Source organism: Macaca fascicularis, chromosome 5 (genome assembly GCF_037993035.2).
Source record: "Macaca fascicularis isolate 582-1 chromosome 5, T2T-MFA8v1.1".
NCBI lineage: Eukaryota > Metazoa > Chordata > Mammalia > Primates > Cercopithecidae > Macaca > Macaca fascicularis.
The window spans coordinates 64,943,044-64,954,027 of record NC_088379.1 but is presented as its reverse complement, the minus strand read 5'-3'; the positions used below and the strand labels follow the sequence as shown (position 1 = coordinate 64,954,027).

Here is a 10,984-nt window from a genome sequence, read left to right as displayed (position 1 = left end):
TTGCTTGGTAGATTTTCCTCCATCCCTTTATTCTGAGCCTATGTGTGTTTCTGCATGTGAGATGGGTCTCCTGAATACAGCAAACTGATGAGTCTTGACTCTTTATCCAATTTGCCAGTCTGTGTCTTTTCATTGGACCATTTAGTCCATTTGCATTTAAGGTTAATATTGCTATGTGTGAACTTGATCCTGACATTATGATATTAGCTGGTTATTTTGCTCACTAGTTGATGCAGTTTCTTTCTAGCATCAATGGACTTTACATTTTGGCATGTTTTTGCAATGGCTGATACCTGATGTTCCCTCTTTCCATGTTTAGTGCTTCCTTCAGATTCTCTTGTAGGGCAGGCCTGGTGGTGACAAAATCTCTAAGCAATTGCTTGTGTGTAAAGGATTTTATTTCTCCTTCACTTCTGAAACATAGTTTGGCTGGACACGAAATTCTGGGTTGAAAATTCTTTTCTTGAAAAATATGGAATATTGGCCCCCACTCCCTTCTGGCTTGGAGAGTTTCTGCCGAGAGATCTGCTCTTAGTCTGATGGGCTTCCCTTTGTGCTGAAACCGACCTTTCTCTCTGGCTGCCCTTAAGATTTTTTCCTTCATTTCAATTTTGATGGATCTCACAATTACGTGTCTTGGAGTTGCTCTTCTCAAGGAGTATCTTTGTGGCATTCTCTATATTTCCTGAATTTGAATGTTGGCCTGCCTTACTACATTGGGGAAATTCTCCCGGATCATATCCTGCAGAGTGTTTTCCAACTTGGTTCCATTTTCCCCATCACTTTCAGGCATACCAATCAGACATAGATTTGGTCTTTTCACATAAAGACCATATCTCTTGGAGGCTTTGTTCATTTCTTTTTACTCTTTTTTCTCTACACTTCTCTTCTCACTTCATTTCATTCATTTGTTCTTCAATTGCTGATACTCTTTCTTCCAGTTGATTGAGTCAGTTACTGAAGCTTGTGCATTTGTCACATAGTTCTCGTGTTATGGTTTTCATCTGTATCAGTTCTTTTAAGGTCTTCTCTGCATTGATAATTCTAGTTATCCATTCATACATCCTTTTTTCAAGGTTTTTACTTTCTTTACACTGGTTACATAGTTCTTCCTTTAATTCTGAGAAGTTTGATTGACTGAAGCCTTCTTCTCTCCATTCATCAAAGTCATTCTCCATCCAGCTTTGTTCCGTTGATGGCAATACTACTCATCTTAAAATATCAAAAGGAAGAGAGACTTTCCACACAATTTCACTATGTAATAGTTTCTTTAGTAGCCGTTAAAACAATGCAATCCTGTTCAAAATGAAGCCAAATTATTCTGAGTATGTGCAAAACTGCCCTGATACTGTCAGTGGACTTCTTCATGTTCTTTTGTTTATGTAGAATGTGTGAAATATAGTTAAGCTGAGTAGATATTTTTTGTATAAACTATGAATTAGAACCACAAATTTCAATATAAGTTCAACAATTTTCAATACAAGTTCATATGGATTTACATTATTTTGTGTTTTCCCGAGTGTTTTCTTCATTTGCACAAAATATTTCTAACCATTAGCTGGGTGGTAAATCTTTGAAAAACAAATTTTATTTGACAAAGTAAATTTTGAAAAATTTTTTATTTTTATTTTTATTTTTTGGTCACAAGAAGAAAGAAATCCTGCATCATAACCTTTCTTCCTGGAATAAGCTGAAGTAGTCTCATCTATCAGATTTTCCAACTTCAAATCTCAGATACAACTAATCACTTTTTCCTTTCTTTCCTTTTCTAGCAAACTTCCAGAAACAAAACAGACAACATTTCATGATGATAAATATCACAGTTGCCACACAGGCCAGCAGGAACCCAATCACATCCAAAGAGTGGTACTGGAACCAGGTGAGGTCATGGGCTGCAGGCCGAAGGTGTTTAGCTCCTTTGTGGCGCATGACAAATTCAATCCAGAAGACTGCTCGATCCAGGGGCTTCACTGGTTGATCATGTTGAATTCTTGATAATTTCATAACATTCTCTTTATATCTGAAGGATAAAAATAAAGATACTAATGTAGCAGGAAGAGATGTTTACAAAACCTCTCAGACACCGAGTTAAAGAAGGAAGGGGTTTATTCATTTGGGAGGATCAGCAAGGCTCCTGTCTCAAGAGCTGAGCTCTCCAAGTGAGCTGTCCCTTTTAAGAACTCACAACTCTACAGGGGTCCACATGAGAGGGTAGTGATTGATTGAGCTAGCAGTGGGTACGTGACTGGGAGCTGCATGCATCAGTAATCAGAACGGAACAGAAGAGGACAGGGATTTTTACAACACTTTTCCATAAAATGCTGGAATCTATAGGTAACATTACCAGTTAGGTCAGGGGTTGATCTTTAACTACCAGGCCCAGAGTGTGGCAACAGGCTGTTTGCTTGTGCATTTCATTTCTGCCTTTTAGTTTTTACTTCTTTTTTCTTTGGAGGCAGAAATTGGGCATAAAACAATATGAGGAGTGATCTCCTCCCTTGCTAATACTGAAAGTAAGTTAATGTGTCTGTGCATATCAAGTTTATGAAAGGCTTTTAAAGTGCCAAATAGTTCAAAGTAAATGTCAAAGAATTGACATAGAATTTGTGTAATTTAATTTGAGTCATCATAGAAAGTTTGGCTTTTAAATTGGACTTTTCTCATTGACAAATATTTTCTAAAGTAGAAATTGAATGTGAGGTGAGAAAGTTAATTATTTTGAAACAGAGAAAATATAAGGCTTTTTAATTTGCTTTTAATTGTTTAATTTTAAGTTTTTGTGGGTACATATTAATGGGGTCTATATTTATGGGGTATATGAGTTGTTTTGATACAATGCGAAACTATCACATCATGGAAAATAGGATATTCATCCCTTAAGCATTTATCCTTTATATTATGAACAATTCAATTGCACTGTTAGTTCTCAAGCAGACATATGGAGAACGTGCTCAACATCATGAACCATTTGAAGTGCTGTAGGAAATACTGTGAAAATGCAATATGAGAATTATCATCTCTAAGTTCCTAAAAAGTAATTGTGTCATGGTGAGTGACACGCCTCATAGCTAGTCACTATGATTCTACATTACTCTTTTGTCTCCTACTGTTTCCCACCCTGTAGCCAGAATGATTTTTTGCAATTAAAGTCAGTTTATAGCACTCCCCTGATTAAGATTTTGGCCTGGCTAGTCATTATTTAAAGAATAAAATCCAACTCTGTTATTTGGTCTACAGAACCCTACATTGTTAGACACTGGCAAGCTCTTTTCCTAACACTTTCCCCCTGCACACTGTCTTCTAGACTGGCCTTCTATTTTTTTCTTTAAGCTCCCAAAGATGTCCTCATCTTAGCATCTCACACATTTTTTCCCTCTCTCCTGCTCTTGGAGTATTCTCTCTTGCTACAACCCAAGGCATGCTTCTCTCCCTTTATATGGCTTTCTTCTTATGTTACTTCTAAGAGAGGCTTTTACTGACCACACTATGATGGAACCTCTAGGATTTTCTCTATTTTCTATGCTTATTTTGCTATTTGATTCCTAGAATTTTAAAATGCATTATATATCTCATAAAATAAACATTTAAATATTAAATACAAAAGATAAATATACATACACTAAGTGAATAGTTCAAAAATATAAGATCATCTTGAACATTATTTTGAGGTGAAGATATCTACTTACCTACTGTTCAGACTGTGGCATAGGATATCACAACCTGCCTAGAATCATTCTCTTTTTCTGATCCATTTAGTCACTACTGTTGTCCTCCAATTAAGTATTAGCCTGACCTGAGTAGTATACATTAGTTTTGCTTGTTTATGTATTAAATGAAATAATATGTACTCATTAGTGTCTTTTATTAATGTAGCAGTTCTTCTGTAATTCCATTGCTGTGTAGTATTTTGTTGATTGAGAAAGCACAAATTATTTCTTCATTTTATGATTAATACATATTTGGGTTGCTAACAATTTTTAGACACTATTGATAATTCTGTCATAAACATTCTTCTAGATGGTGTTATATTTATATATTTATACATATCTCTTGGGTATATAATTGAGAGTAGAATTGCTGAGATAAAAGTAGATGCATAATTATGATCCACTTCTTGACTTTAACATTTTTTGAAGTGTATTTTTTATCTCTAAAATTTAAAGATATGTTAGTTATAGTTTTTATAACCTCCCTCACTTCCACTATGACTGCATCATACAGTTTCTATGACATTAAATCCTATTATATTTACTAAGTCTTGAGTTATTGCCCACCACATATCACTTCAAATAACTATTCGACACCCTCTAAGAAAATGTGTCTTCCAGTTGATATATATAATACATACATGTGTATTGTATATGTACATATGGGATTGTGTGTGTATCATTTTACATTATAAGATTCCATTTGTTAATTGTGTTCTTCAAATGTTTTATGTCTTTACCCATTATTTGCTCTTTTTTTTAAGTCTGTTTAGATTGAGTGAAAGTATTTGTATAATCACGTTTAAATCTACCAGTTTGCTTTATATATATATTTTTTATTTGTCCAAGTTGGTTTGTGTTTCTTTTCAATTATTTCCTATCTTCTTTAAAGGTGTTTTTATCATTCATTAACCTTCTTTTTTTGTGATGAAGTATTTTTAAAGTATTCCTTTAGATGATACCTTCCTTATTTAAAACCATTATTGATAGTAGTTATAAATGCTGAATCGATGGTAGCTGGACTCTGCAAGGAATTTTGCACATTGATATCTTTAGGTATGAAAAAATAAAATATTAAAAATTTAACTTAAAATTTTTTTGTGTGTGTTTCAATGACCATTATCAAAAAGGAAAATTTAGCTCACCAATAATGGGACAAAATATTTAAAAAGTATATATCTGACATGACCCATAATACATAAATAGTTCTTAAAACTTAATAAGACAAATAGCAAAGTTTAAAAATGTTTCAAGGATTGTAGTAGACATGTTTTCAAAGAAGACATACAAATTGCAATCCGAGACCAGGATGAGAGATCATTTTACACCCACTAAGAAGGCTGTAACTAAAAGACAGATAACAACACGTTTGGCAAAAGTATGGAGGAATTGTAACCACGTTGTACTGCTGGTGGTAGTGATGAATGAAACAAGTACTTTGGAAGACAGTTTAGCAGTTCTTCATAAACATACAGTTCCCACATGAGCCAGCAATTCCACTTGTAGTATCAACCCAAAAGAAAGGAAAACAGGGTTATGCAAAAACTTGTGTAGCAATATTCCTAGTAACCACAATTGGAAACAAACAAAAGGCCAATGAACTGAGAAGTTAACAACTAAAATATGACATATCCTTACTAAAAAATAGTAAATGGCTATAAAAAGAAATGAAGTATTAAAACACACAACAACATGAATAAAACAAACACCATAAAAAACAACAAAAAATTAAGCTAGGTGAAATGTCATTTACACAGCACCCTAAACTGTATAATTCCATTTATATGAAATTTCTCTAGAGAGAATAATCTCTAGAGAAAGGAAACAAATTAGTGTTAGACTAGGGCAGAGTGGTCATAGGAAGTGACTTCTGTGTCATTGCAGTTTCTTTTGTGCTAATAAAAATGTTCTAAAATTATGGGATAATGATGGCTTCATGACTCTGTAAACATAATAAATATATTTGGAGTTTATACCACAAAGAAGAGGATTTTATGGTATCAAAATTAAATCTCAATTTCAAGTCCATTACAATAGTGATAATAATAAAAGTTAATTTTTCAGCAGGAAAATCATCATGTTCTGAGGCATTTTAGATATTTAATTAAAATATTTATTATATTATTTCATTTATTCATCCTTTCTACTATGGATTCATTATGTCAAAATTTTAAGAAATATATTTTTTTATATTATCTATATCATTTTAAAATTATTTTTGTGTAGAAAATTGTTTCACTAACTGGCTATTCATTAGACATATGGGTTTCAAATACAATTTTTAAATAACAGATAAAAAATAAAAGCAGATTTCAGGTTGGTTAAATCATTTAAATTCTTTCAGAATTACTCTCTTATAAAAAGGATGAAGCTCACACTCGCTATTGACAAGAGAAGCTATCTATAAATACCACCTAGTGAAAAATATTGTTCTACTCACAAAGGATCATTAATTACCGTCTTCAGGGCATTCACCAAGTCTGTACTCGACATTGTGTCGAAGTCCAATCTCACAGCTGCTCCTTTGGCCTTCATGTGAGCAATGTTATCAGGTTGATCGGCAAACAATGGAATGCCAACCATAGGGACCCCATGGTAGATCGCCTCGTAGATGCCACTGGCTCCACCATGAGTTATAAAAGCTCTGGTTTTTGGATGACCTAGGATTGCATGAATTTTAGAAAACTTATTCATAGGAATAAAATGAGATGCACAAGGAAAGGCTCTGAAAGTGACAGTGTTTTCTAGATAACACATTGAACTAATTTGCTATTGCTTTCAGACTTCAGAGGAAAAAACACGTACTTGTGCTGGGTATGCAAGTGAAGGCTGCATGGTGTGTGTGACTTCAGACTGCAAAACAATACAAGAGTTCCAGTTGGACTAATGAAAAAGTGTGATCTAGATTTTTAAAATGTGCAATAAAGAAGACAGCAAGAGATGGGCATGATGTGAACTGCTATTTTAAGTGCAGTCACCGAATGTGATATGTGGGGTGTGCAAGGCAGCAGGCAGTGGGTTGGTGGTGGTGCTAGGATTGAGGAAGGAAACATCACACTTCATCATGACCTGTCATCACTTTATGATTAAGATTAGCAATTTAATCCTTCAGAAAATACAGAGTCACTGGTGATAGAAGAGCTATTATTTTTGGTGGCATTTGAAATAACCCTGCAGGAGAGGAAACAACAGGTGTAAAGTTGTAGAAATAGGAGACAGAGAGACAGCTCAGGAAGTTATTGAAAAGTTCTGTGAGATGTAGTAACACCTGAAATAAAGATTCTCACTGATTCTGACCATAAAGAATGTGAGTGTATGTCATAAAATGCCAATAATTATAGCGTATTCTTTTCCTCTAGGACTGGTAAATAAATATAAAGAAGTTACATTTTGTTTTTCATAAACAAATATGTAACAATCTTGTTTCATGACTATTAACATTCTAATGTGCTGTTACTAATATATCCAGTATTTGTTCACCGGAGTCTTACCTATAAGGTCATTCTGGGGCATCCACTTATAGAGCCGAGTATTGAGGCCTAAGGTATCTGGTTTTTTCCCATCAAATCTCCACAGAACCTGTTACAGTAAGAAAATATCTTATTCCATGAGTGGAATTCAAAAGTTATAGAATGTTAGAACTGTAAAAGGATAGGAACGAGATCAAAGGATGTTAGAAAATCAGAACTACTCAAAGACTTATGTAAATAGAATACTCACATTTAATTTTCTCAACTTTTATAACTAGTTAGGCAGATAAGGAAATCATGATTTTCCAAAATAGTATCTTAGAAAAAATCAGATTATCAATGAAAAGTTCAAGTATTTGAAAAATCGTTACACTTTTTAAAAGAAAACCTACGTGTGGCCAGTCATCATATGAAAAAAAAAAAAAAAAAAAGCTTAACATCACACATCATTAGAGAAATGAGAATCGAAACCATGATGAGACAGCATCTCACACCAGTCAGAATATGATGATGTGGGTGAGGTTGTACAGAAAAGGCTTGCTTTCTTTCTCTGAATAGTACCATGAACATTACTCAGGTACACCTCTTACAGTGATTCTCCTGCCCCAGCCCCCCAAGTAGCTGTGATCACAAGTGCATGCCAACATGCCTGGGTAATTTTTTGTATCTTTAGAAGAGATGGGGTTACACCATGTTGGCCAAGTTGGTCTCAAACTCCTGACCTCGTGATCCGCCCGCCTTGGTCTCCCAAAGTGCTGGGATTACTGGCGTGAGCTACCGTGTCTGGCCTATAGTTTACACTTTTAATCACAGGATTGGAATTCATTTTCCTTACTCCCCTGCTCCCCACATGTGGCAGTTATTATTCCTAAATTAATGACATTCAATCGTGTTATACTACCGCAGACCTTTAAATAAAGTATATACCGCATAATTACTAACAGAGGCAATCTTCTCCTTTGTTGTCAGGTATTTTATATAAGCATCTGACTTAAAGTGCAAATAGAAATACTACATTCCATAATAGTAAACATTCACCAAGAGCTTCCAGAGTACAATAAGTAATAGAGATGGCCCAAGAATCAGTCAAGTGTTCTTCACTCATTGGATACTGCTGAGATTAGGAAAACTGTTCTGAAAAAAATGATCATGAGTCTTACTTGTATTTTTACAAGGATGCAGTTCTGGATAAACATTTTTTATGAAAACACCTGAAAGTCATTCTAAAGACTACATTAAGCACCATTTTCACTTACCTGAAATATATTGAGTTAAATTCAGCAGTATGTATGACTGTTAATATCAGAAATTAAAAATAACTCTGGGTCTCAAGTTGCCTTTGGTGGATACTTATGGAGCAGTGAGTTCCCACTGATGCTAATAGAAACCACTCATGCATACCAAGGGTAGAAACTCCCTCAGGGCCACATGCAACCTCTAAGTCTGAGGCACAACTATGACTTCTGTCAGTAGATGTTATACAAGCATATTTAAGGCTATATTCGGCTATAAAGAGTTCAATCTACTCTTTAATACTCATTCCGTGTAGATCACATACACAATTCAAAATTTTATGGGACAGGAGGTGAAGTCTCCAAACACTTTTAAATACCTTTCTCCATACAATTTATTGTCTGCATATTTTACATAGGGGAATGTTCATACTTAAAAACATTTTGTTTTTTTAAATGCAACCACAATTTTCAAACTTATCACTGTTTCTCCAGGAATATCCTTGTTCTAATTTTTCAACTTTTGGTCAACTTCACAGTTGTCAGAAGTTTCTATAATTGGATTACTTACAAACTTTAGCAGCCTCTTTCAGTAGTTTTCCACACCAGTAAGACACTTCATCTTACCTTTTGTGGGATCTGGGCAAGGGCTGATGCAATTACGTTGGCCCTTTCTTCTTTCATGTTAGTGACCATTGACCCCAGAGAAAACACCACAACACCATTTTCTCCAGAGCTCTGTACAAACTCTTCCATTTCCTGTGAAAAAAGAATTTGTTTCATCACAAAAGAGTAACAGCACAGCAGGCACTACTGAAAGAATTGGGACAAATTACTAAAGAGAGAAAATCAGGTATTTTGAGTAATCATTGGAGTAAATAATATTTTCTAACTGACTCAATCACTCAGGTTTTTTGCAATTAGATACATAATGTGAGATAGGTGGACGCTGCTAAGGATATTCGTGTAACTATGTTTGTATGTGTATGTATTTGTGTGCATGTGTGCAAGGGAGAAAAGAAATGGAGCTATTACATTGTAGTCAGGGAGATAATGTTAAAAATATTACACACAGACTCTTCTCTTATAATACTAAAATTACTAACATAGGTTCTTGGAAAGTGGCATCACTCAGCTTTAATTCTATATTGTTGTTCTACTAAATCACTTGTGTTGATTTCAGGCAGGTTTTCTGTAGGATTCTTTTAGTTGGAAGCCATTAGTGTTTACTTCCCTCACTATGAGCTCTGAGGATAAGCTGCTCACAGTTGGGATAATTTTATATCTACATTTATGTTTCTCTACAGCACTTTTTACTTCACTTAAAGTTTGTCAGAGTTTTCTGGTAGTTTTTGAAAAACTAAACAAAAATAAAAGCTGATGGTTAAGAACCACTGACATTCTGGAGTTTGGTATTGTAATTTGGAATTTCTGTGAATTAGTCCAGGAGTCTTATTTATAATACAGAATTGTACAGTATACAGTTACATAGTTGAATGATCATATTTTCAGGTTATTGTTTAGGTGGAGCACCTATTGACCTGAAATCACACTGTTAAACTGATGTGCTATTTATAACTGCATGTGAGGAACTCCCATCATCACTTTGTTGTGTCTCAGAGGAAGCACTTGCACCAGAATAGAAGAGGCCACCAGGCCTTTCTGCAGGGGAGGGCTTGTCTCTCTTTTGAGTAGCTCACTCACACCACATTACACTCCTCATGAAGATGTGCTTGGCTGCAACCGATTGAGATTTATTTTGACTTGCATTCTCCAATGTATGCCAATGTTTAAACTTAAATACTTTCAGATTTAATCATTGTGGTAAAACTTTTCCTTATGGTTCTTAACAAAACAAAGAAAAAATGTCCAAATGTTAACTGAGCAGACCACATATTGCAGAGCGTTTTTAAAATATGATTTTTAGTCTTGACGTAAGAATCGTTGTAGTGCTATTCCAGGTAATACTTGGGGCATGTAGGTATTGTGCGTGACTGTAGTTGACTGTTCACCATGTTTCCTGTAACTGATGCTCAGTGTGTCACCTCACTAGTTCGATGCTGAGAGCCCTGTTTACCCATGCAGTCTTGAAAGAACCTGACCTCTGTTTACAGATTCATCACTGATATGGACTGGTTGTTTCTTCTTCTGTAATAACATCATAAAAATAATATAAGATTAACGTAAGAAATTTTATAAAAGCATGGAAAATTTTTTTAAATAAAATTTTTCTAAAATTTTTATGTTGTGATATTATTTATGTAAAATATATTTTTTCATCATGGCTTTTGTCCTATTTATATAGCTAAATGTATGCATGTGACGCTTATTTAGAAAATGTTAATCTTATTGTGTATGCATTTTCCTCCTGCAAAAACTTGTCATCTTGTTACGTTTATCATTTTCTAACTCCCTTTGTTTGTATTACAGCTGACAGTGTAATTGAATATTTCATTGATAAAATTATTGTAATGCTATTGTATGCACATAGAATAAGTTTTTAATTATTCCTTCATTTAAGATGTTGGACTACTTCCAATGTTAATTTCATGCATATTTTCCATAATGTCGAATA

The 10,984-nt window shown here is 34.3% G+C and overlaps 1 protein-coding gene across 2 annotated transcripts in view; it reads right to left on the bottom strand.

Moving 5' to 3' along the window:
- Positions 1-1,604: 1,604 nt before the first annotated feature.
- Positions 1,605-10,984, bottom strand: part of LOC102126139 (UDP-glucuronosyltransferase 2B33) — an 83,978-nt gene continuing 74,598 nt past the window's right edge. Inside the window, exons 3-6 of one of the 2 annotated variants that reach the window (XM_065545129.2) lie at positions 9,037-9,168; positions 7,199-7,286; positions 6,148-6,367; positions 1,605-2,020 (exon numbers count right to left, since the gene is read on the bottom strand). In XM_065545129.2, coding sequence (XP_065401201.1) covers positions 1,741-2,020; positions 6,148-6,367; positions 7,199-7,286; positions 9,037-9,168 — 720 coding nt within the window. In that variant the 3' untranslated portion in view covers positions 1,605-1,740. The remainder of the gene's footprint in view (positions 2,021-6,147; positions 6,368-7,198; positions 7,287-9,036; positions 9,169-10,984) is intronic. The other variant, XM_065545128.2, reaches the window with a different exon arrangement.